The sequence below is a fragment of the Mustelus asterias genome, chromosome 15, assembly GCF_964213995.1.
Source record: "Mustelus asterias chromosome 15, sMusAst1.hap1.1, whole genome shotgun sequence".
NCBI classification, from domain to species: domain Eukaryota; kingdom Metazoa; phylum Chordata; class Chondrichthyes; order Carcharhiniformes; family Triakidae; genus Mustelus; species Mustelus asterias.
The window spans coordinates 87,350,393-87,376,124 of record NC_135815.1 but is presented as its reverse complement, the minus strand read 5'-3'; the positions used below and the strand labels follow the sequence as shown (position 1 = coordinate 87,376,124).

At 49.8% G+C, this 25,732-nt stretch overlaps 2 protein-coding genes across 9 annotated transcripts in view; one reads left to right on the top strand and one right to left on the bottom strand.

The window, feature by feature from the left end:
• Positions 1–25,732, bottom strand: part of esr1 (estrogen receptor 1) — an 887,250-nt gene that overhangs the window by 293,528 nt on the left and 567,990 nt on the right. Inside the window, exon 9 of one of the 8 annotated variants that reach the window (XM_078230310.1) lies at positions 10,108–10,123. The exons of 6 other annotated variants lie outside the window; for them this stretch is intronic. The gene's annotated coding sequence lies outside the window, so the exon portion shown is untranslated. Of the gene's footprint in view, positions 1–10,107; positions 10,124–22,072; positions 22,089–25,732 lie in introns of those variants that run through there. One more of the 8 variants, XM_078230311.1, reaches the window with a different exon arrangement.
• The window catches only part of LOC144504750 (nesprin-1-like), a 603,924-nt gene that overhangs the window by 532,440 nt on the left and 45,752 nt on the right, over positions 1–25,732 (top strand). The window contains exons 129-134 of the mRNA XM_078230493.1: positions 6,826–6,988; positions 9,038–9,225; positions 10,367–10,517; positions 11,301–11,483; positions 14,268–14,405; positions 16,095–16,286. Coding sequence (XP_078086619.1) covers positions 6,826–6,988; positions 9,038–9,225; positions 10,367–10,517; positions 11,301–11,483; positions 14,268–14,405; positions 16,095–16,286 — 1,015 coding nt within the window. The remainder of the gene's footprint in view (positions 1–6,825; positions 6,989–9,037; positions 9,226–10,366; positions 10,518–11,300; positions 11,484–14,267; positions 14,406–16,094; positions 16,287–25,732) is intronic.

The following is a 25,732-nucleotide window of genomic DNA, read 5'->3' as shown; positions in this document are numbered from 1 at the left end:
ACAATGTGGGTGGAGGGAGCATTAAACACAGGTTAAAGAGATGTGTATTGTCTCCAGACAGAACAGCTAGTGAGATTCTGCAAGTCCAGGAGGCAAGCTGTGGGGGTTACCGATAATGTGACATAAATCCAACATCCCGGTTTAGGCCGTCCTCATGTGTGTGGAACTTGGCTATCAGTTTCTGCTCAGCGACTCTGCGCTGTCGTGTGTCGTGAAGGCCGCCTTGGAGAACGCTTACCTGAAGATCCAAGGCTGAATGCCCGTGACTGCTGAAGTGCTCCCCCACAGGAAGAGAACAGTCTTGCCTGGTGATTGTCGAGCGGTGTTCATTCATCTGTTGTCGTAGCGTCTGCATGGTTTCCCCAATGTTACGCTAAGACCTGGCTGGCTGTAGGGATTCGCATTCTAATTAGTATTCTGTAACTTGATTTCTGTGTCTCTGTGCACTGTTTGAGAGCACATTTCCACTCCATCTGACGAAGGAGCAGCGCTCCGAAAGCTTATGGTATTTGCTACCAAATAAACCTGTTGGACTTTAACCTGGCGTTGTGAGACTTCTTACTGTGCTTACCCCAGTCCAACGCCGGCATTTCCACATCATAACTACCTTCCTCACACAGTCCAAAGATGTGCTGGTTAGGTGAATTGGCCATGTTAAATTCTCCCTCAGTGTACCTGAACAGGCGCCGGAGTGTGGCAGCTAGGGAATTTTCACAGTAACTTCACTGCAGTGAAGCCTACTTGTGACTAATAAATAAACTTTACTTTAAAAAAATCTGCCGTGTCGCGATTCGAACCCAGGTCCCCAGAACATTAGCTGATTTTCTGGATTAGTAGTCTAGCGATAATACCACTCGGCCAACACCTCCTCCTTCATGAGTTTGCTGTCAGGCACTGTGGGTGTTAGTGCCTGTAAACTCTCTGCGGTAACTTCTGTGTAAATCTATGCAACACGAGACAAGAGCATGAAAAGTCGAACCTGCTTGAAAGCCCTGTTACCAGTCATGACTGAGCTGAGTTTATTCATTAATTATGCTTTTTGAAGTACTGCTGCTCTCGACACTCATTCGTTTGAAGTATTAGCTTCAGTCGTTAATGTGTGTTGAGAAGTGAACTTAAAAATCTTGAATTCATTACCATTTGGGTGGTAGCTTTTTTGTCAGATGTCAGATAACTTGCAGAAGTTGAATTGATCACAGAATCCCTACAGTGCAGAAGGAGGCCATTCAGCCCATCGAGTCTGCACCGACCACAATCCCACCCAGGCTCTATCCCCGTAACCCTATCATTTACCCTAGCTAGTCCCCCAACACTAAGGGGCAATTTAGCATGGCCAATCCACCTAACCCGCACATCTTTCAGACTGTGGGAGGAAACCAGAGCACCCGGAGGAAACCCACGCAGACACGGAGAGAACTCCACACAGACAGTAACCCAAGACTGGAATTGAACCTGGGTCCCTAGTGCTGTGAGGCAACAGTGCTAACCACTGTACCACCGTGCCGCCCCAAATCTATGAAAGCTGGATTCTATTCCGAATATTCTCCATCTTGCCCTCTGATGCTCATATTCACATAGAATTTACATCAAATTTACACGCCCCAACACGCAAAACCAGCTCTGCACCTGTTTGTACACCTGACACCAGACTTCATCAGCACAGACATTGGGTAGCACATACTGACCACATTGGAAAGAAAAAAAAAAGCACTTCCATTTATATAGCACCTCAGGATGTAAATAAGTGATTTACAGGCAATCTCATACCCTTTGAAGTGTAGAGATTATTGCAATGAAGAAAGCACGCTAACCCATTTGTACACAGCAGTCACATTCCTACAAACGGCACGGTGGCACAGTGGTTAGCACAGCTGCCTCACACGCCAGGGATCCGGGTTCGATTCCCAGCCTCGGGTCACTGTCTGTGTGGAGTTTGCATGTTCTCCCCGTGTCCGCGTAGGTTTCCTCGGGGTGCTCCGGTTTCCTCCCACAGTCCAAAGATGTGCAAGTTAGGTGGATTGGCCATGCTAAATTGCCCCTTAGCATTAGGGGAATTAGCAGCGTAAATACGTGGAGTCACAGGGATAGGGCCTGGGTGGGATTGTGGTTGGTACAGACTCGATGGGCTGAATAGCCTCCTTCTGCACACTAGCATTCTATGATTCTATGAAACAGCAATGTGATGACGACCAGATAATCCGTTTTTGTGATGTTGGTTAAGGGCTAAATGTTGACTATGGAATCATAGAATCCCTACATTACAGAAAGAGGCCATTTGGCCCATCGAGTCTGCACCAATTTCCTGAAAGAGCATCCCAACCAGGCCCTCCCCTTCGCCCTATCCCTGTAAACTCGCACATTTAGTATGGCCAATCCACCTAACCTACACATCTTTGGGCACTAAGGGGAATTTAGCATGGCCAAGTAATGTCTTGAAATCCTTTTCGTTCTTCTGGGAGAGCTTTGATTTCTCATTTAATCAAAAACCAGCACTTCCTTTGCCACCGCAACAGAACATTAGTCTGGATTTTGTGCCAAATCCTCTGGAGTGAGACTATCCACTCGCACTGACTCAGAGCATGGAGGTGCTATCACTAAACCAATGTAAAAACAGGAAAGGCTGGCAGTGCGTGACAGGTCAGGCTGCTGAGACAAACCGCTTCAGTTAACTTCCACCCTCTGAAGCCATGGTTGACACAAGGCAGGAGTGTAATGGAGCACCCTCCACTTGCCTGGATGTGTGCCGCTCCAACAACATTCATGAAGCTCCCAGGATAAAGCAGCCTGCTTAATAGTTACCCCTTTCACAAACATTCACTCCCTCCACCACCGACGCAACCATGTGTACCATCTACAAGATGCACTGCAGGATCTCACCAAGGTTCCTTAGGCAGCACCTTCCAAACCCATGGCCACCACTCATAGAATCCCTACAGTACAGGAAGAGGCCATTTGGCCCATCGAGTCTGCACCGACCACAATCCCACCCAGGCCCTACCCCCATATCCCTACATATTTTACCCACTAATCCCTCTAACCTGCGCATCTCAGGACACTAAGGGGCAATTTTAGCATGGCCAATCAACCTAACCCGCACATCTTTGGACTGTGGGAGGAAACCGGAGCACCCGGAGGAAATCCACACAGACATGGGGAGAATGTGCAAACTCCACACGGACAGTGACCCAAGCCGGGAATCGAACCCAGGTCCCTGGAGCTGTGAAGCAGCAGTGCTAACCACTGCGCTACCGTGTCTAGAAGGACAAAGGCAACTGATACCTGGGAACACCACCACCTGGAGGTTCCCTCCAAGACACTCACCATCCCGACTTGGAAATATATCAGCCACTGTCACTGGTCAAAATCCTGAAATTTCCTCCCTAACAGCACTGTGGATGTGCCTACACCTCAGGGACTGCAGTGGGTTCAAGAAGGGAGCTCGCCCACCACCTTCTCAAGGGGCAAATAGGGATGGGCAATAAGAACAAAGGACAAAAAAAATTACAGCACAGGAACAGGCCCTTCGGCCCTCCAAGCCTGCACCGACCATGCTGCCCGACTGAACCAAAACCATCTACCCTTCCGAGGACCATATCCCTCTATTCCCATCCTATTCATGTATTTGTCAAGACTCCCCTTAAAAGTCGCTATCGTATCTGCTTCCACCACTATTAAGTGCTGGCCTAGCCAGTGTTGCCCATATCCCATAAATTAATTTTTAAAAGAATTTGCGGCAAATATACTTGGGAATTTTCCAAACATTGTTGTGACTTTGGAAGAATCTGGAGATGGAGGCAAAAAAATAAGGCCTGAAACTCAGTTGGAAGAGCAGTAGGTTCCAATATGGCCTGTAATTGACATGGAGCTGTTTTCATTGATGAGCGGAAATACAGGGAGATTCCACTTCTACAAGCCAGCCTTTCATTAGGCAGCTTTTTAACAGTTGGTGTTGGGGGAGTTCTTCAGTTGGGAGGCATTCTTCGAGAACAGTGAGAGCTTTAACCAATGCAACGTTAAAAAGTGTAAGGCCATCAGCATTACAGAACAGGCACATATTCATTCCGAATCCAACACTCAAGTTTAGCAGCGCTGATGAGTCATGCGAATGGCACATTTGGTGATTTCTCTCTCCTGTGAATTAACGAGTAAAATTTTGAATTGTTTAAGGAGGTAAGATGTCCCCTGAGATGAGTCTTCCCCAGGACGGTAGAATTAGAATAATTTAACCTTCCAGATCAGAAAGGACAAAGAACAGTACAGCACAGGAAGAGGCCCTTCGGCCCTCCAAGCCTGTGCCGATCGTGATGCCCTAACTATATTAAAATAAATCTTCTGCCCTTACTCGGACCGTATCCCTCTATTCCCTCCCTATTCATGTACCCATCCAGATGCCTCTTAAATGTTGCTAATGTGCCTGCTTCCACCACCTCCTCTGGCAGCCAGGCACCCACCACACTCTGGGTGAAAAACTTCCCCCTCACATCTCCCTTAAACTTTCCCCCTCTCATCTTGAACCTGTGCCCCCCCTGTAATTGACACTTCCACCCTGGGAAAAAGCCTCTGACTATCCACCCTTTCTATGCCTCTCATTATGTTATAGACCTTTATCAGGTCTCCCCTCGGCCTCTGTCTTTCCAGTGAAAACAATCCTAGTTTATTCAACCTCTCCTCGTAGTCAACGCTCTCGAGACCAGGGGCCATTTGGCCCATTTTGCCAGTGCTAGCTCTTTGAAGCTGCTACTCAATTAGCCCCGCGTTCCTGCTCTATCCCCGTGGACCTGTACTTTGACCTGGGTCAGGCTGGGAGTTGTTGTGAGGGAGCTCTAGCTCAGGGTCCACCCATTCCACATGATCGTTACAACCTGAGAGATTCCTATTGGTGAAAGATGTTAAACCAGCTGGCCTTTTGCAGTGTTAGACACTGACAAATAATTGACCCGCCAACTTAAAAATAAGTTATAATATTCCAAGTTATGCTTTGAGTTTCTGTTTTGCATGCAGTTTCCCCCAGGGCTGTGTTTGAGTTAACCGCTAAATTAACTGGATTCACCGGCCTCCTTGCCAAGTGCAATTTGCCATTTTTGTAACGAGTGAGAATCTCTCCATCCGTCTCACTCTTTGTCCGTTCCTCTCTCCCTTCATCCCTCTTTTCCTCCTTCACTTCATCCCCCAGGTGATTGGAACAGCTGGACTTGTTTCTGCAACATTCCAGGAATGTGGCTCCCAATGCAGTGCACTGTTACAGTGTGGTTCTAGTGCAGTGCACTGCCATACAGTGTGGTTCCAGTGCAGTGCACTGCCATACAGTGTGGTTCCCAGTGTAATTGTCAGTGCAGAGTGCTGCAATGCAGTGCAGTTCCCAGTGCAGTTTGCTACAATACAGTGCGGTTCCCAGTGCAGTGTGCTGTAATGCAGTGCGGTTCCCAGTGCAGAGAGCTGTAATGCAGTGCGGTTCCCAGTGCAGTGTGCTGTAATGCAGTGTGGTTCCCAGTGCAGAATGCTGTAATGCAGTGCGGTTTCCAGTGCAGTGTGCTGTAATGCAGTGCGGTTCCCAGTGCAGAGTGCTGAAATGCAGTGCGGTTCCCAGTGCAGTGTGCTGTAATGCAGTGTGGTTCCCAGTGCAGTGCACTGTGTTACAGTGTGGTTCCCAGTGCAGTGTGCTGCCAGATAGTGTGGCTCCCAATGCAGTGCACTGTGTTGCAGTGTGGCTCCCAGTGCAGTGTACTATAATACAGTGTGGTTCCCAGTGTAATTGTCAGCGCAGAGTGCTGCAGTGCAGTGCAGTTCCCAGTGCAGTTTGCTACAATACAGTGCGGTTCCCAGTGCAGTGTGCTGTAATGCAGTGCGCTTCCCAGTGCAGTGTGCTGTAATGCAGTGCGGTTCCCAGTGCAGTGTGCTGTAATGCAGTGTGGTTCCCAGTGCAGTGTGCCGTAATGCAGTGCGGTTCCCAGTGCAGAGTGCTGTAATGCAGTGCGGTTCCCAGTGCAGTGTGCTGTAATGCAGTGCGGTTCCCAGTGCAGTGTGCTGCAATGCAGTGTGGTTCCCAGTGCAGTGTGCTGTAATGCAGTACGGTTCCCATTGCAGAGTGCTGTAATGCAGTGCGGTTCCCAGTGCAGTGTGCTGTAATGCAGTACGGTTCCCATTGCAGAGTGCTGTAATGCAGTGTGCTGTAATGCAGTACGGTTCCCATTGCAGAGTGCTGTAATGCAGTGTGGTTCCCAGTGCAGTGTGCTGTAATGCAGTGCGGTTCCCAGTGCAGTGTGCTGTAATGCAGTACGGTTCCCATTGCAGAGTGCTGTAATGCAGTACGGTTCCCATTGCAGAGTGCTGTAATGCAGTACGGTTCCCAGTGCAGAGTGCTGTAATGCAGTGCGGTTCCCAGTGCAGTGTGCTGTAATACAGTGCGGTTCCCAGTGCAGTGTGCTGTAATGCAGTGCGGTTCCCAGTGCAGAGTGCTGGAATGCAGTGCGGTTCCCAGTGCAGTGTGCTGTAATACAGTGCGGTTCCCAGTGCAGTGTGCTGTAATACAGTGCGGTTCCCAGTGCAGTGTGCTGTAATGCAGTGCGGTTCCCAGTGCAGAGAGCTGTAATGCAGTGCGGTTCCCAGTGCAGTGTGCTGTAATGCAGTGCGGTTCCCAGTGCAGTGTGCTGTAATGCAGTGGGGTTCCCAGTGCAGTGTGCTGTAATACAGTGCGGTTCCCAGTGCATGTACTACAATACCGCGTGTTCCGACCCTTTCCAGGACAGTTACTTCGTTCCTGAGACTCTGTGCCCAGGACTGGAGTTTGCTTTTCACTGAGTCTTGATTCCTTCTCTCCCATTGCAGAGTGAAGAAGCTGAAGGAGACACTGGTTGCTGTACAGCAGCTGGACAAGAATATGAGCAGCTTGCGATCCTGGCTTGCCCAGATTGAAACCGAGCTATCCAGACCCATTGTGTATGACTCCTGCAATTCACATGAAATACAACAGAAGCTGACGGAGCAACAGGTAGGCAGACATTCACCGCTCGCCACTCTGCGGAATACTTCCTGTTTAATTTAACCCTGGGATGGGGGTGTCACTGGCAAGGCCAGCACTTACTGCCTACCCAAAAACAAAAAAATGCCGCAAAATCTCAGCAGGCCTGACAGCACCTGCGGAGAGAGAACAGAGCCAACGTTTCGAGTCTGGCTGACTCTGGCTTGTCTGATAGTATTTATATGGCTGGTCCAAATCAGTTTCTGGTCAATGGTTATCCGCAGGATGTTGATAAGACCATAAGATATAGGAGCAGAATTAGGCCATTCGGCCCATCGAGCCTGCTCTGCCTTCAGTCATGGCTGATATGATTCTCACCCCATTCTCCTGCCTTCTCCCCGTATCCCCTGATCCCCTTATTGATCAAGAACCTATCTATCTCTGTCTTAAAAACACTCAATGACCTGGCCTGCACAGCCCTCTGTGGCAATGAGTTCCACAGATTCACCACCCTCTGGCTGAAGAAATTCATAGAATCATAGTTCTGGCGGCACGGTAGCACAGTGGTTAGCACTGCTGCTTCACAGCTCCAGGGTCCCGGGTTCGATTCCCGGCTCGGGTCACTGTCTGTGTGGAGTTTGCACATTCTTCTCGTGTCTGCGTGGGTTTGCTCCGGTTTCCTCCCACAGTCCAAAGATGTGCGGGTTAGGTTGATTGGCCAGGTTAAAAATTGCCCCTTAGAGTCCTGAGATGCGTAGGTTAGAGGGATTAGCGGGTAAATATGTGGGGGTAGGGCCTGGGTGGGATTGTGGTCGGTGCAGACTCGATGGGCCGAATGGCCTCCTTCTGCACTGTAGGGATTCTATGATTTCTATGATAGAATCCCGACGGTGCAGAAGGAGGCCATTCGGCCCATCGTGTATGTACCAGCCACAATCCCACCCAGACTCTATTCCCATAACTCCAAATATTTACTCCACTAATTCCCTGACACTAGGGTCAATTTAGCATGGCCAATCAACCTAACCCGCACATCTTTGCATTGTGGGAAGAAACTGGAGCACCCGGAGGAAACCCGGATAGACATGGGGAGAACATGCAAACTCCACGCAATGACCCAAGACCCGAATTGAAACCTGGTCTCTGGCGCTGTGAGTCAGCAGTCCTAACTACTATGCTACCGTGCCGGCCATTCCTCCTCATCTCAGTTTTAAAGGAGCGTCCCTTCACTCTGAGGTTGTGCCCTTGAGTTCTAGTCTGTACCACTAGTGGAAACATCCTCTCCATGTCCACCCTATCTCCGCCTCTCAGTATTCTGTGAGTTTCAATTAGATCCCCGTCATCCTTCTAAACTCCATCGAGTATAGGCCCAGACTCCTCCACCGCTCCTCATGTGACAAATACTTCATTCATGGGATCATTCTTGTGAATCTCCTCCGGACCCCCTCAAAGGCCGGCACATCCTTCCTTAGGTATGGAGTCCAAAACTTCTGAAAATACTCCAAATGGGGTCTGACCAGATAGTGGGGGGTTCAGCAATGATAATGCCATTGAATGCCAAGGGGCGATGGTTAAATTCTGTCTGCATAGAATCCCTACAGTGCAGAAGGAGGCCATTCAGCCCATCAAATCTGCACAGACCACAATCCCACTCAGGCCATATTCCTGTAACCCCACATATTTTCGCTGCTAATCCCCCTGACACTAAGGGTCAGTTTAGCGTGGCCAATCAACCTAACCCGCACATCTTTGGACTGTGGGAGGAAACCGGAGCACCCAGAGGAAACCCACACAGACATGGGGAGAATGTGCAAACTCCACACAGACAGTGACCCAAGGCCAGGAATCGAACCTGGGTCCCTGGTGCTGTGAGGCAGCAGTGCTAACCACTGCGCCACCATGCCCTCTCTTGTTGGAGATGGTCCTTGTCTGGCACTTGCCAAGTATCAGCCTAAGCCTGAATGCTGCCCAGATTTTGCCGCTTCTGTGGGAAACATTTATAATTCCTCTGGAACAGTTGGCAGGTGAAATCTGCTCTCCTCCCGTGCCACACTAAACTCGGTGACTTTGTTCTTGCAGGAGCTGCAGCGGGACATTGAGAAGCACAGCACAGGCGTAGCCTCGGTCCTCAACCTGTGCGAGGTCCTGCTCCACGACTGCGATGCCTGCGCCACGGAAACGGAGTGCGACTCTATCCAGCAGGCAACCCGCAACCTGGATCGCAGGTGGAGGAACATCTGTGCCATGTCCATGGAGAGGAGGCTGAAGTAAGGGTCGTTGCTCCGGGCCGGTGGGAGGTGTTGCAAAGTGCCGAAGGTTTCAAAAGCAGGCAAACAACCTTGGGAAGAGCAGCTTTAGGGAAATGAATCGCTCCAAGGGGGTAGACTTGTAACCATGAAAGATATTACGGTGGCATAGCGGTTAGCACTGCTGCCTCACAGCGCCCGGGACCCGGGTTCAATTCCCGGCTTGGAAGGTGTGGAGTTTGCATATTCTCCCCGTGTCTGCGTGGGTTTCCTCCGGTTTCCTCCCACAGTCCAAACATGTGCGGGTTAGGTTGATTGGCCATGCTAAATTGCCCCTTCTCAGGTGGACTAGCAGGGTAAATATGTGGGATTATAGGGATAGGGCCTGGGTGGGATTGTGGTCGGTGCAGACTCGATGGGCCGAATGACCTCCTTCTGCACTGTAGGGATTCTATGATGATGATGATGATGATATCCTCTCCATTCCCAGGGCCATCCAATTCTACCTCTGGCATGGTGGCACAGTGGTTAGCTCTGCTGCCTCAGCGCCAGGGACCCGGATTCAATTCTGGCCTCGGGTCACTGACTGTGTGGAGTGTGCATGTTCAGAGAATCCTTGCATTACAGAAGGAGGCCTATTGAATCTGCACCAACTTCCCGACAGAGCATCTGACCCAGGCCCGATCCCTGTAGCCCCACGTACTCATCCCGTTAACCCCCCTCACCTACACATCTTGGGACACTAAGGGGCAATGGCCAATCCACCCAACCCGCACATCTTTGGACTGTGGGAGGAAACCGGAGCACCCGGAGGAAACCCACGCAGACACGGGGAGAACGTGCAGACTCTGCACAGACAGTGACCCGAGGCCAGAATTGAACCTGGGTCCCTGGCGCTGTGAGGCAGCAGTGCTAACCACTGTGCCACCGTGCCGGAGGTGGAATTGGATTGTCCTGGTAATGGAGAGGAGATCATATTTTTCACCAATTATCCTTTCATTGAACTTACAGCATGGAAGCTGGCCATTCAGCCCATCGGGTTTCTGTTGGTGTTTATGCTTCACAGAAACATCCCCCCCCCCAACTCCCTCACCTCACCCTATCAACATCTCCAGAATTTCACTGCCTCTTCATTTCCACCAATGCCTTTTCTCTTCCCTAGGATTGAGGAGACCTGGAGATTGTGGCAGAAGTTTCTGGATGACTACTCTCGATTCGAGGACTGGCTCGAAACATCTGAACGGACGGCGGCAGTGCCGAACTCCTCGGAGGTCCTCTACACCGTCGCCAAAGAGGAACTGAAGAAATTTGAGGTACTTTAATAAGGAGAGTGGAGCAGTTGGTGCTGAATGCCCTCAGAGTCACATCGGCTTAAAGTGCCCACAGTTTGCCGCATCTTCTGGCCAGCGATGTGCGATTTGTACAGAGCAGCCGTGCCCTGTTCCTGGCCGCTGATTATTAACTGGAATTAGGGAGATCCCCTCAGAAAGATTTACTTAAGATGGAATTAGTTGCACTTACATCTGTAATGTCTTAAATATTTGCATCACGAGGCACTATCTGTTGGAAATCACAATGTCCACATTGACAATGGGAAGAGCCTATGTAAACCTGTCACACTGTAGTTACACTCTGCTGCCAGCAGGGGGAGGCGGTGCTGCAGCACACCCTGCTGACAGGATTTGGTATTACAGTGTGAGTTATAAACGTGGACAATATGAGTAATAGAGTCATTGAAAAGTCTAATGTTGAAATGGCGACTGAATTATATCTGCATGCCCTGGTGCAATTATTACCCACCCTATAATCCCACTACGGAGCACTACTGAGACCAGATCTTGATTTGATTTGATTTATTATTGTCACATGTATTGGCATACAGTGAAAAGTATTGTTTCTTGCGTGCTATACAGACAAAGCATACCGTTCATAGAGAAGGAAACGAGAGAGTGCAGAATGTAGTGTTACAGTTATAGCGAGGGTGTAATTTTATTTAATATTGTCACATGGTTAGCATGGACCGGTTGGGCCGAATGGCCTGTTTCCGTGCTGTATTGCTCTATAACTGTGTGACTCTACGCTTCCTCCCTCCTCAGGCGTTTCAGCGGCAGGTTCATGAGAGCTTGACCCAGCTCGAACTGATCAACAAGCAATACCGGCGCTTGGCTCGTGAAAACCGCACCGACTCGGGCAGCAAGCTCAAAGACATGGTCCACGAGGGGAACCAGCGGTGGGACAACCTGCAACGCAGGGTTACAGCCATCCTCCGGAGACTGAAAGTAAGGCCTGTGCACCCAGGGGTAACAGTAGGGGTCTCTCTCTGGTCGAGACCTTTAATTTCAGAGGGGGACGCGATGACCTGGTGGTATTATCGCTAGACTAGTGATCTCAAAATTCAACTAATGTTCTGTGGACCCGGGTTTGAATCCCGCTATGGCAGATGGTGGAACTTAGACCATAAGACAGAGGAGCACAATTAGGCCACTCGGCCCATCGAGTCTGCTCCGCCATTCAATCATGGCTGATTTTTTTCTCATCCCCATTCTCCTGCCTTTTCCCCAATTTGAATTCAATAAACTAAATGTCTGGAATTAAGATGACCAGGAAACCATTGTCGATTATCGGAAAAACCCACCTGGTTCACTAATGTCCTTTAGGGAAGGAAATCTGCCGCCTTTACCCGGTCTGGCCTACACTTGACTCCAGAGCCACAGCAATGTGGTTGACTCTCAACTGCCCTCGGGCAACTAGGGATGGGCAATGAATGTGGCCAGCCCAGGCCCCATGAATGAATTTAAAAAAGGGTGACACAAATTACGCTGTTAATGTAATAAAGTGTCTCACTTCACGGGAACAATGATTTGACATCGAGCAGCGTGAGGAGGTTTAAGGGTAGCTCGCCCCGAAGCTTAGACACATCGGCAGGTTTTAGGCCACAGTGGTTAGCACTGCTGCCTCACAGCGCCAGGGACCCGGGTTCGATTCCCAGCTTGGATCACTGTCTGTGTGGAGTCTGCATGTTCTCCCCGTGTCTGCGTGGGTTTCCTCCGGGTGCTCCGGTTTCCTCCCATAGTCCGAAAGACGTGCTGGTTAGGTGCATTGACCCGAACAGGCGTCGCAGTGTGGCGACAAGGGGATTTTCACAGTAACTTCATTGCACTGTTAATGTAAGCCTACTTGTGACTAATAAATAATCTATCTATCTATCTATCTATCTTTCTTTCTTTCTTTCTTTCTTTCTTTCTTTCTTTCTTTCTTTCTTTCTTTCTTTCTTTCTTTCTTTCTTTCTTTCTTTCTTTCTTTCTTTCGTTCTTTTCTTGATGACGGAGTGGAAAGCAGAGAGGTTTAGGGATGGAATTAGGGTCTAGGCAATCAAAGGAACAGCCAACAATGCTGGACCGATATAAGAGGGGCTGCTCCGGAAGTTAGAATTGGGGGAGCTGCGGTATTCCAGATTGCTGGAGGCTGGAGAAGATTCGGGAGTTGGGGAGGGGGCGATGTCATTTGAATACTTGGCATGAGGGGGGTTTAAAATTGAGGCGTTGCTTAACTGGGATGCAATAAAGGTCGGCAAGCACAGCCGCAGTGAATTTGACACCTGGGGGATGGGGTGAAAGTCTCCGTTATTTACTGCTGACGGTAAGGCTCCTCCGTGGATTGAGTTTGGGAAATTTCAACTGAATTTCTAGTGGGTGCGGGATCTGCAACATTAAATTGTCCCCCAGTTTGTACCGCCTGATAATATCTCCCCACTACCAACCAGCTTATAGATGGCTCGTGGGAGGCATTGGGAAAATGGCCTCGGCGTGGGGAACCTCTTGAGATGTGGACCGAGGGGCTTTGCTGGGGCAGTGCAGAGGGGGCTTAACTCTGCATCATGATGTGGAGTATCTATGTGATCTGACTCTGGGCAACCTGAAATTGGAGGGGTTTAAGCCCACAGGACAAAACAGGGCCTCACCTTGATAGGATAAATAATTGAATCAACAATGAACGCAAGTGACGGTACTTTTAATCGCTACGATTTGACTTCCTCGATTGTGGGGTTGGTATGTGATAGGAGACTTGGTAGCACAGCTTGTAAGGATCTTTAAAACATTAGCAAAGGCTACCATACTCATAGAAACCATAGAAATCATAGAAACCCTACAGTACAGAAAGAGGCCATTCGGCCCATCAAGTCTGCACCGACCACAATCCCACCCAGGCCCTACTCCCATATCCCTACATATTTACCTACTAATCCCTCTAACCTACGCATCTCAGGACACTAAGGGCAATTTTTAGCATGGCCAATCAACCTAACCCGCACATCTTTGGACTGTGGGAGGAAACCGGAGCACCCGGAGGAAACCCACGCAGACACGGGGAGAACGTGCAGACTCCACACAGACAGTGACCCAAGCCAGGAATTGAACCCAGGTCCCTGGCACTATGAGACAGCAGCGCTAACCACTGTGCCACCGTGCCAACCACGATAACTAGTTATTTACAAGCAAGGGTCTGACAGAACTAACTATGCCACTATTCTCCACTCCTCCCGGCTCCCCTGGACCAGGGACATGCACCCTTGCATCCAATTGGCTTGGCTTCCCGCCTCGATGCTCCAAAGGGCCCAGTCTGACACGTGGCCTTCTGGGGTTGCCCCCTTAGCGGGACCACATCCCCACAGATATGTTGATGAAGCAGGGTGGGAGGAACGCATGAGGATGCATTAACAGCAGCACCAATCAGGTGGGCCAAACAGCCTGGTTCTGTCCTATAAACCCGACAAGGCAAGGGTGGGCATTGCAAAGGACTCTGTCACAATCTCGAGTTATTGTTTGGAGTTCCAATTAGTCTGATCTCAAAAGTTGGGGTAAAGGGGGGGGGAGCTGTGTTGATAAGGTAAGACCCGCCAGGGTTCTAGGCGGCAAAGGGAGAACTGCAGAAGGACTGTTGTCCTCCTGGCCTTCTACGGCAGATGCTGTTGAGTGTGATCTGCTTTGGAAGAAGTCACAGAGTGTGGCGGTGGGCTTCACTTGAGCTCGGAGGGATTCACAAGTGGGCTTTTGTTTGCGCAGCACTTCATTGGTCAGCGAGAGGAGTTTGAGACCACACGCGAGAGCATATTGGTGTGGCTGACGGAGATGGACCTGCAGCTAACCAACATCGAGCACTTCTCCGAATGTGACGTTCAAGCCAAAATCAAACAGCTCAAAGTAAGTCAAGTGATAGTTTGATTTGGTTTATTATTGTCACATGCATCAGTATACAGTAAAAGTATTGTTTCTTGCGTGCCGTACAGACAAAGCATACCGTTCATAGAGAAGGAAACGAGAGAGTGCAAAATGTAGTGTTACAGTCATAGCTAGGGTGTAGAGAAAGGTCAACTTAATGTGAGGTAGGTCCATTCAAAAGTCTGACAGCAGCAGGGAAGAAGCTGTTCTTGAGTCGGTTGCTACGTGACCTCAAACTTTTGTATCTTTTTCCTGAAGGAAGAAGGTGGAAGAGAGAATGTCCGGGGTGTGTGGGGTCCTTAATTATGCTGGCTGCTTTTCATAGAAATCATAGAAATCATAGAAACCCTACAGTACAGAAAGAGGCCATTCGGCCCATCGAGTCTGCACCGACCACAATCCCACCCAGGCCCCACCCCCGCATATTTACCCGCTAATCCCGAGGCAGCGGAAAGTGTAGACAGAGTCAATGGATGGGAGGTTGGTTTGCGTGATGGATTGGGCTACATTCACAAACCTTTTGTAGTTCCTTGCGGTCTTGGGCAGAGCAGGAGCCATACCAAGCTGAGATACAACCAGAGAGAATGCTTTCTATGGTGCATCTGTAAATGTTGGTGAGAGTCGTAGCTGACTTGCCAAATTTCCTTAGTCTTCTGAGAAAGTAGAGGCGTTGGTGGGCTTTCTTAATTATATGAAGCCTCCGACAGGGGGTGCCATTCATCCTGAGCCGCTGCCAATCATCCCCCCCTCCCTCGTTTGATTCTAAAGGGAATTTCTTTTCCTCGCTCCCCTTTGCGTCTGAATATTAGGCAGCTGGGATCTGTTTGTCTTTTCTCACTGGAGGGCGGGGGGGTCGGAAGGGACGCCTGTTGCAACTGGCTTTGTTACCCACGGGAGGAAGTCAAGTCCTTATGATTTTAAAATGTCAAGTCTCAAGACTTAAAAAAATAAGCCGTGTTCATTCTTTCTCCAAACCTGTGTGCAATCTAAAGAGAATATTGAGGAGATCTGAATCCGCGGTCATCATCAAATTGTTTGTGTTGCTTGATAGAACAGGCCGGGTTCGAACGAAATATCTCTCTTTAAAAACAAAGTCATGAGGTGGAGACGGAGGACTGGGGTGGGCACAGTAATAAGTCTCACAACACCACGTTGAAGTCCAACAGGTTTATTTGGTATCACAAGCTTTCGAAGCGCTGCCCCTTCATAAGGGGTGTGGCCCAACGGGGTGGCACAGTGGTTAGCGCTGCTGCCTCACAGGGACCCGGGTTCAATTCCCGGCTTGTGTGGAGTTTGCACGTTCTCCCCGTGTCTGCGTGGGTTTCCTCCGGGTGCTCCGGTTTCCTCCCACAGTCCAAAGATGTGCAGCTTAAGAGAATCGGCCGTGCTAAATTCTCCCTCAGTGTTACCCGAACAGGCGCCGGAGTGTGGCGACTGGGGGATTTTCACAGTAACTTCATTGCAGTGTGAATGTAAGCCTACTTGTGACTAATAAATAAACTTTACTGTTGGACTTTAACCTGGTTTAAAAACAAAATCACCTCTGAAATTCAAATTAAGCTCACGTCCGATAAATAAACCCCGGGCACCAGCGTCGGTCTCTGTAACTTCTCCTCTTTCTCTATGGTTGCTTCGGGCTGTGGGCACTGACTGGTCTCCTCCACTCTGCAGGCTTTCCAGCAGGAGATTTGCCTCAACATGAGCCGGATTAACAAACTCTTTGAGAGTGGGGAGCAGCTGATAGAGAAGAGTGAGCCCATGGACGCGGCGGTCATCGAGGAGGAACTGGAGGAGCTTCAGCGTTACTACCAGGAGGTCTTTGGGCGAGTCGATCGCTATTACAAGAAGCTGATGCAGCTTCCGGTGAGTGTAACGGCGGCCCACCATGCTCGGTTGCTGTGCTTTCGCTGCGCCAATTCCCGACATGTATTAGATATAGCGGTGCAGCACGGTGGCACAGTGGTTAGCACTACTGCCTGCCAGCTCCAGGGACCTGGGTTCAATTCCCGGCTCGGGTCACTGTCTTTGTGGAGTTTGCGCATTTTCCCCCGTGTCTGCGTGGGTTTCCTCCGGGTGCTCCGATTTCCTCCCACACTCCAAAGACGTGCGAGTTAGGTTGATTGGCCATGATAAATTGACCCGAGTGTCGGGGATTAACAGGGTAAATACGAGGGGTTATGGGAATAGGGCCTGGGTGGGATTGTGTTCGGTGCAGACTCGATGGGCCGAATGGTCTCCTTCTGCACTGTAGGAATTCTATATAATATAAGCGATGTCTGTCTTGGTGACACAAACTGTTGGCTTGTTTTGAAAAATAGCAAGACTGTCAGGAAAGTTTCTTGCACACTAAACAGACAAAGCATACCGTTTATAGAGTGGCTTGCCCAAAGGAGGCAGAGAGTGGGTATAGATGGGTCTTTTTCTAAATGGAGGTCAGTCACCAGTGGAGTGCCCCAGGGATCTGTTCTGGGACCCTTGCTGTTTGTCATTTTCATAAATGACCTGGATGAGGAAGTGGAGGGATGGGTTGGTAAGTTTGCCGACGACACGAAGGTTGGTGGGGTTGTGGATAGTCTGGAGGGATGTCAGAAGTTACAGAGGGACATAGATAGGATGCAAGACTGGGCGGACAAGTGGCAGATGGACTTCAACCCAGATAAATGCGTCATGGTCCATTTTGGCAGGTCAAATGGGATGAAGGAGTACAATATTAAGGGAAAGACTCTTAGTACTGTAGAGGATCAGAAGGACCTTGGGGTCCGGGTCCATAGGACTCTAAAATCGGCCCCGCAGGTGGAGGAGGTGGTTAAGAAGGCGTATGGTGTGCTGGCCTTTATCAATCGAGGGATTGAGTTTAGGAGTCCGGGGATAATGATGCAGCTATATAAGACCCTTGTCAGACCCCACTTGGAGTACTGTGCTCAGTTCTGGTCGCCTCACTATAGGAAGGATGTGGAAAATATTGAAAGGGTGCAGAGGAGATTTACAAGGATGTTGCCTGGATTGAGTGGCATGCCTTTGAGGATAGGCTGAGGGAGCTCGGTCTTTTCTCCTTGGAGAGACGAAGGATGAGAGGAGACCTAATAGAGGTGTATAAGATGTTGAGAGGCATAGATCGGGTGGACTCTCAGAGGCTTTTTCCCAGGGTGGAAATGTCTGCTACGAGAGGACGCAGGTTTAGGGTGCTGGGGGGTAGGTACAGGGGAGATGTTAGGGGTACGTTTTTCACACAGAGGGTGGTGGGCGAGTGGAATCGGCTGCCGTCAGTGGTGGTGGAGGCGAACTCAATAGGGTCTTTTAAGAGACTCCTGGATGAGTACATGGAGCTTAATAGGATGGAGGGTTATAGGTAGGTCTAGAAGGTGGGATGTGTTCGGCACAACTTGTGGGCCGAAGGGCCTGTTTCTGCTGTAGTTTTTCTATGTTTCTATGTTTCTACATACAGGAGAAGGAAAGGAGAGAGTGTAGAATGTAGTGTTACAGTCACAGCTCGGGTGTAGAGAAAGATCAGCTTAATATAAGGTAGGTATTATAAGCTGTGATTCGCTTTAGAAACTGTATCCCATGCACCGTGGCACATTGGTTAGCACTGCTGCCTCACAGCGCCAGCGACCCAGGTTCGATTCCCGGCTTGGGTCACTGTCTGTGTGGAGTCTGCACGTTCTCCCCGTGTCTGCGTGGGTTTCCTCTGGGTGCTCCGGTTTCCTCCCACTGTGGAAAGCTGTGCAGGTTAGGTGGATAGGCCATGGTAAATTGACCCTCATGTCAGGGGATTAGCAGGGCAAATATGTGGGGTTACGGGGATGGGGCCTGGGTGGGATTGTGGTCGGTGCAGACTCGATGGGCCGAATGGCCTCCTTCTGCATTGGAGAGATTCTATAGCTCTTGAGGCTAAACGGAAATGGAGGGAATGGGGGGATCAGAATATTGAATTTGATGACCAGCCATGATCATAATGAATGGTGGAGCAGGCTCGAAGGGCCGAATGGCCTCCTCCTGCTTCTAGTTTCTATGTAACTGGCTTCCCACAACGTCTGACCAAGAATCAAGATGCTTTCACTTTGCAAAAAATGTTTAACCAGATGCTAGTAGGAATGGTCTTGTTTCTGGGGTTTTATGAACTGTGATGCAAAATACTTAATGCTGTCATTGCCTTTCCCTTGTGGACAACCTATGGAAGGAGGATAACTTTTCGGGCGGGATTTTCCGGCCTGGCTCGACCCGAAACCCTAAAATCCCACCCGAGGTCAACGGACCTTTTCCTGTCCGCCCCTCGCCCGCTCCGATTCCTGTGGTGGGCAGGACGGGAAAATTCTGAAAATACTGTGAAAATCCCCTAGTTGCCACACTCCGGTGCCTGTTCGGGTACACTGAGGGAGAATTTAGCACGGCCAATGCACCTAACCAGCACGTCTTTCAGACTGTGAGAGGAAACCGGAGAATCCGGAGGAAACCCGCGCAGACACGGGGAGAATGTGCAGACTCCACACAGACAGTGACCCAAGCCGGGAATCGAACCCGGGTCCCCTGGCGCTGTGAGGTAGCAGCGCTAACCACTGTGCCACCCTAAAGGACATTAAAGAACCAGGTGGGTTTTTACACCAATCGGCAATAGTTTCATGGTCATCAGTTGATTCACAGAATCCCTACAGTGCAACATGAGGCCATCGAGTCTGCACCAACCACAATCCCATCCAAGCCCTATTCTCATAACCTCACATCTTTACCCTGCTAATCCCCTGACACTAGGGTCAATTTAGCATGGCTAATGCACCTAACCCGCACATCTTTGGAGTGTGGGAGGAAACCGGAGCACCCGGGGGAAACCAATGCAGACACGGGGAGAACATGCAGACTCCACACAGACAGTGAGCTGAGGCTGGATTCGAACCCGGGTCCCTGGCGCTGTGAGGCAGCAGTGCTAACCACTGTACCACTGAGATTCTTAATTCCAGATAGTTTTTAAATTGGATTCAAATTCCAGCATCTGCCGTGGCGGGATTCGAACCCGGGTCCCCAGAACATTAGCTGAGTTTCTGGATTAATAGTCCAGCGATAATACCACCGGGCCATCTGTGTTCATTATCGTTTGAGGCTCCATAACAGAGATATGTTCAGATGATTCTGCCACGCTTCAGCCTTGCTCTGTGCGTGTGGGCGAGGCTGTTCGGAAGTGTTCCCTCTGTTCAGATGCCAAGCTTCTTATCATTGTCGTGCGTCCTTGCTACACTCACTCCTTCTCACTGGGAAGACTGTTAAATACTCATTGTTCTAAGGAAATATGTCAGCAAATAAGAGATGTGGCCATGTCCTTATCCCATGGTGCAAACTGCATGAGGCCTCCCTGGTAACCAGGGAAACTGAGTTATTTGTGTCTCAATGTTGTACAGTAAAGGACTTGTATTTCGATAGCACCGTTCACTGCCCCGCGATGTCCCAAAGCACCTTCCAGCTGCAGTACATCTTGAAGTGTAGCCAGTGCTGTAATACAGGAAAACTGCCAGCCTATTTGTACACAGCAAGCTCCCACACACTGCAATGTGATCAGGATCCAGTCACTCGCTTTCTTTCAGGATTGGTTGGGTGATAAATATTGGCCAGGACACGGTGGCACAATGGTTAGCACTGCTGTCCCCCACAGCGCCAGGGACCCGGGTTCGATTCCCGGCTTGGGTCAGTGTCTGTGCGGAGTCTGCACGTTCTCCCCGTGTCTGCGTGGGTTTCCTCCGGGTGCTCCGGTTTCCTCCCACAGTCCAAAGATGTGCGGCTCAGGTGGATTAGCCATGCTAAATTGCCCCACAGTGTCAGGAGGAAGAGCTCGGGTAAATACATCAGGTTGTGAGGATAGGGCCTGGGTGGGATTGTGGCTGGTGCAGGCTCGATGGGCCGAATGGCCTTCTTCTGCACTATAGGGAGTCTATGATACCAAGGGGAACTCCCCTGCTCTTTCTCGACATGTCTTTTGTCTCTGTGTGAGAGGGTAAATGGGCCCTCATTTGGACATCTCATCTGAGGTGGTTCCTCTGAGGGTGCGGTGCTACCTAAATACTACTCCAGAATACCAAACTGGATTCTGTACTCAAGGCTGTGGGGGGGAGGGGGGTTGGGGGGGGGGGCGGCATGGCCATCTTCCACCCTCCCCCCCCGACCCAAGTGCTACCATTGAGCAGTATATTTGTGATTTTTATTAATGACTTAGAGGAGGGGGCTGAAGGGTGGATCAGTAAATTTGCTGATGACACCAAGATTGGAGGAGTAGTGGATGAGGTGGAGGGCTGTTGTAGGCTGCAAAGAGACATAGATAGGATGCAAAGCTGGGCTTAAAAATGGCAAATGGAGTTTAACCCTGATAAATGTGAGGTGATTCATTTTGGTAGGACTAATTTAAATGTGGATTACAGGGTCAAAGGTAGGGTTCTGAAGACTGTGGAGGAACAGAGAGATCTTGGGGTCCATATCCACAGATCTCTGAAGGTTGCCACTCAAGTGGATAGAGCTGTGAAGAAGGCCTATAGTGTGTTAGCTTTTATTAACAGGGGGTTGGAGTTTAAGAGCCGTGGGGTTATGCTGCAACTGTACAGGACCTTGGTGAGACCACATTTGGAATATTGTGTGCAGTTCTGGTCACCTCACTATAAGAAGGATGTGGAAGCGCTGGAAAGAGTGCAGAGGAGATTTACCAGGATGCTGCCTGGTTTGGAGGGTAGGTCTTATGAGGAAAGGTTGAGGGAGCTCGGGCTGTTCTCTCTGGAGTGGAGGAGGCTGAGGGGAGACTTAATAGAGGTTTATAAAATGATGAAGGGGATAGATAGAGTGAACGTTCAAAGACTATTTTCTCGGGTGGATGGAGCTATCACAAGGGGGCATAACTATAGGGTTCATGGTGGGAGATATAGGAAGGATATCAGAGGTAGGTTCTTTACACAGAGAGTGGTTGGGGTGTGGAATGGACTGCCTGCAGTGATAGTGGAGTCAGACACTTTAGGAACATTTAAGCGGTTATTGGATAGGCACATGGAGCACACCAGGATGACAGGGAGTGGGATAGTTTGATCTTGGTTTCAGATAAAGCTCGGCACAACATCGTGGGCCGAAGGGCCTGTTCTGTGCTGTACTGTTCTATGTTCTATGAAGGGCACCTTTTACTGTGGTGAGGCCGATTTGCCCAGCCCATGCCTGCTGCAGTTGGCACTCACTGATAGTGATCGGGTATCTGCCCCAGTATATCAGAGCAATAAAACACTGAAAGGTCTCCCCAATAATGCAGATGTTCACCACTTGGTTCATTGCTTAATGGTCTGATCTAAGCAACTGCAGGTCTATTCCTTGTGTGACCTGATTACAATGGCACTGGGCTGATAGTGTGTGTATCACTGTAAACCTGTGCACTGCTATAGAATCATAGAATCCCTACAGTGCAGAAGGAGGTCATTCGGCCCATCGAGCTTGCACCGACAACAATCCCACCCAGGCCCTATCTCCATGTATTGACCCTGTTAATCCCCCTGACACTAAGTGGCAATTTAGCACGTCCAATCCACCTAACCCGCACATCTTTGGAGTGTGGGAGGAAACCGGAGCACCCGGAGGAAACCCACGCAGACAGTGACCCAAGCCGGGAATCGAACCCCTGTCCCTGGCGCTGTGAGGCAGCAGTGCTAACCACTGTGCCGCCGTGCCGCCCTGTTGGTGTGCAACCACTGTGGGATCAGTCACTTTCTCCAGCACTGGATATATCTGTGGCTCGGTGCCGAGCAGCACTGCGGTTTTATATTACAGCCTGAACGTGTCTCTGGTCACAGAGAAGCATTGGCAGATGTCGGGACTATTTATAGAGCGCAAACTCGGTATGCGGCAAGTTGAGATGAGGCAAAGCAGAGCTGGCAATGAGCCCTTGGTCAATGCGATGTCGGTGTCTCACAACTCTCACTGCTTCACAGAGTTAGATATTCTCTAGTATCAGGTTATACAAGCGGCAATTTACATAAAACATTTGCATTTGTATTTACACTGGTGTTTAAATTGCCTGCACTCTTGTCATTGGGAGCCTGGGGGAAGGGTTGTGTCCTTCAATGTATATTATCCAAGATGTCTGCATCATTCTACCCACTTAAGCGAATAAGAGTCTCTGAAAGCTTGAACAGGGGAATTCACAGCCAGTATGCTAGCTGTGCTTTGGCGGGGCTATTATACTGGATTAGACTTGCAATGTTAACATGTTTTTCCCACCCTCCCTCACAGACACACTGTGAGCCCTGAGGAGCTGGCAAAAAGCCAGCAATACTTCTTCCCCACTCTCTCTCTCTCTCTCTCTCTCTCTGTTTCTCTCCCTCTTTCTCTCTTTTGACTTCACTCTCACTTCACTCTTCCTGTATAATTTTTCTCTCTCTATCCCACTCCCACCCTGTCTCTCTCTCTCTTTATTTCTGTCTCCCTCGCCTTTTTCAGCCTCCTCCTGGAGGCTTCCTGGCAGCCATGTTTGGGGCAGTTGCCTCGGGTGATGCGCACAGCAGAGAGACCAGCTGAGGGAGAAACGTGTTAGGAATAAAGATTGCAACGCCGAGAGAACGCGGAAATAAATAAACAGAACCTTTGCCACCGTTCAGTTTGTGTGGACCCTTCCTTCTGTGCTGCCTTTCTTAGAATCATAGAAGAATCATAGAAACCCTACAGTGCAGAAGGAGGCCATTCGGCCCATCGGGCCGGCACCGACCACAATCCCACCCAGGCCCTACCCCCACATATTTACCCGCTAATCCCTCTAACCTACGCATCTTGTTGTAGGCCTCACTGACTGTAAATACGTATCTCTCAACTGTTCAACTCGAGATAACAGGGTTAAAATGCTGCTGGGGGCAACACGGCGGCACAGTGGTTAGCACTGCTGCCCCACAGCGCCAAGGACCTGGGTTCAATTCCGGCCTCGGGGTCACTGTCTGTGCGGAGTTTGCACATTCTCCCCGTGTCTGTGTGGGTTCCTCCAGGTGCTCCGGTTTCCTCCCACAGTCCCAAAGATGTGCGGGTTCGGTTGATTGGCCATGCTAAATTGCTCATTAAGTGTCAGGGGGACTAGCAGGGGCAAATACATGGGGTTACGGGGGTAGGGCCTGGGTAGGATTGTTGACACTGCAGACTCGATGGGCCGAATGGCCTCCTTCTGCACTGTAGGGATTCTACGATTCTAAGATCTCCCTTCACCTCTCACAGCACAAATTGGATTTTTAGAACAAATGCAAATACTAAATATCCAGGAAGCCCAACGGAATGGATGAAGAGAGAGATTTAGAGAGGATGCACTGCATTCAAGCCACAACCCGGCACTGAAGCCACCTCCCATCTTACCTCATCTAAATCTACCATCATAAACACTCCCCTTCTTCTCTCAAACTTCCTCTTCAATATATCTTTCCCATTTGCTCCAACCACTCCCAGTGGCAGCGAGCTCCACATTCTTGCCAGCCTCTGGATGAAGGATTTTCTTCTGAACTCCCCACTGGGAGTCTTGGTGCCTGTTTTATACTGACGGCCTCTAGTGAGGCTCTCCCCCCGCAAGAGGAAACTTTCTTTCTGTATACCCTCTATTAAAACCTGTCATAAAATGTAAAGTCCTCGGTTATCTCTCAGCCTTCTTCCTTTCATAAGAGACCGATCCTGTCATAGAATCATACAGTCCCGACAGTACAGAAGGAGGCCATTTGGCCCATCAAGTCTGCACTGACTCTGACGGGTCATCCCACCCAGGCCCTATTCTCATAACGTATTTGCCTCGCTAATCCCCCGAACATCTTGGGACACGAACGGGCAATTTAGCACGGCCAATCCACCTAACCTGCACATCTTGTGTGGAGGAAACCGGAGCACCCGGAGGAAACCCAATCAGAGACGGGGAGAACGTACAAACTCTGTACAGACAGTGACCCAAGGCCGGAATTGAACCCGGGTCCCTGGCGCTGTGAGGCAGCAGTGCTAACCACTGTGCCACCATGCCACCCTATCAATCCTTCCCTGTTATGTATACCCCTGTGGTTCTGGTACTATGCATGTAGGTTTTTTTCTGCAGCCTCTCCAGTGCCTCTAAATCCTTAGTTTAGGAGGTAGAAGCTTTGTCAGAATGAGCTGACAACAAAGGACTTGACCTTTCTCTTGGACAACTGTTGATTAACCTTCACCCCCAACACCCCCCGTGTTTCACCCACATTCTGTTCTCATCCTAGATTCCATCAAGTCCAATACACATGGCTTTACCTCTGAGAGGAATGGTGAGGTGGGGATGGTGGGTGACAGTGCAGGGCAGGGGGCTGGAGGGGGTGGTTGATGGTCTTGGGTGTAGTTGGCTGGAACATCCCTTGGGTTTGAGTTACCTGAGGCATCAGAATTGTGGATGCAGCCTTTGCACAGATAAAAATGGAGTAAACATCTCCACACCTCAGGGCTCAGTGCTCTCTGTTCAGAACTCCACATGATGGGGAAGACACTGGGTTCACAAGGGGCACGATGCTCTGTCTCTATCAGGAACGATGGAAGAATTAGTCACTAGCCTGAGCTTTGTTGTTGTTGTGGAAAGCTTTGTGGTAACAGCTCCATCCCTGATCGGGCGGCATGGTGGCACAGTGGCTAGCACCACTGCCTCACAGTGCCAGGGGCCCCCGCATTCGAACCCCCGCTTGGGTCCCTGTCTGTGCACATTCTCCCTCGTGTCTGCGTGGGTTTCTTCCGGGTGCTCAGGTTTCCTTCCACAGTCTGAAAGACGTGCTGGTTAGGTGCTCTGGCCATGCTAAATTCTCCCTCAGTGTACCCGACAGGCACCGGAGTGTGGCAACTAGGGGATTTTCACAGTAACTTCACTGCAGCGTTGATGTAAGCCTACTTGTGACTAATAAATAAACTTAAACTTTCTGTAACACATCCATACAAGACGGACAGAAGGAGGAACTTTCTCCCACATTGAGTGGTTGAGGCATTTTTGAGGAAGATACATAAATATGGGAGAAAGGGATAGAATGGATCACATAAAGTGGGAGGAGCCTAGCAGAGAGCAGTAGGGCCGAATGGTCTGTTTCTGTGCTGTAAAATTCCGTGTACTTCAATGTGAAGGTGTATTGGGTGCAGTATCCCTTTAGCTTCTACTTAAGCCTGGATTATTTTTGATTTGATTTATTATTGTCACATGTATTGGTAGTCATGATAGTTTAGTATTGGTATACAGTGAAAAGTATTGTTTCTTGTGCGCTATACAGACAAAGCATACCGTTCATAGAGTACATAGGGGAGAAGGAAATGAGAGAGTGCAGAATGTATTGTTACAGACA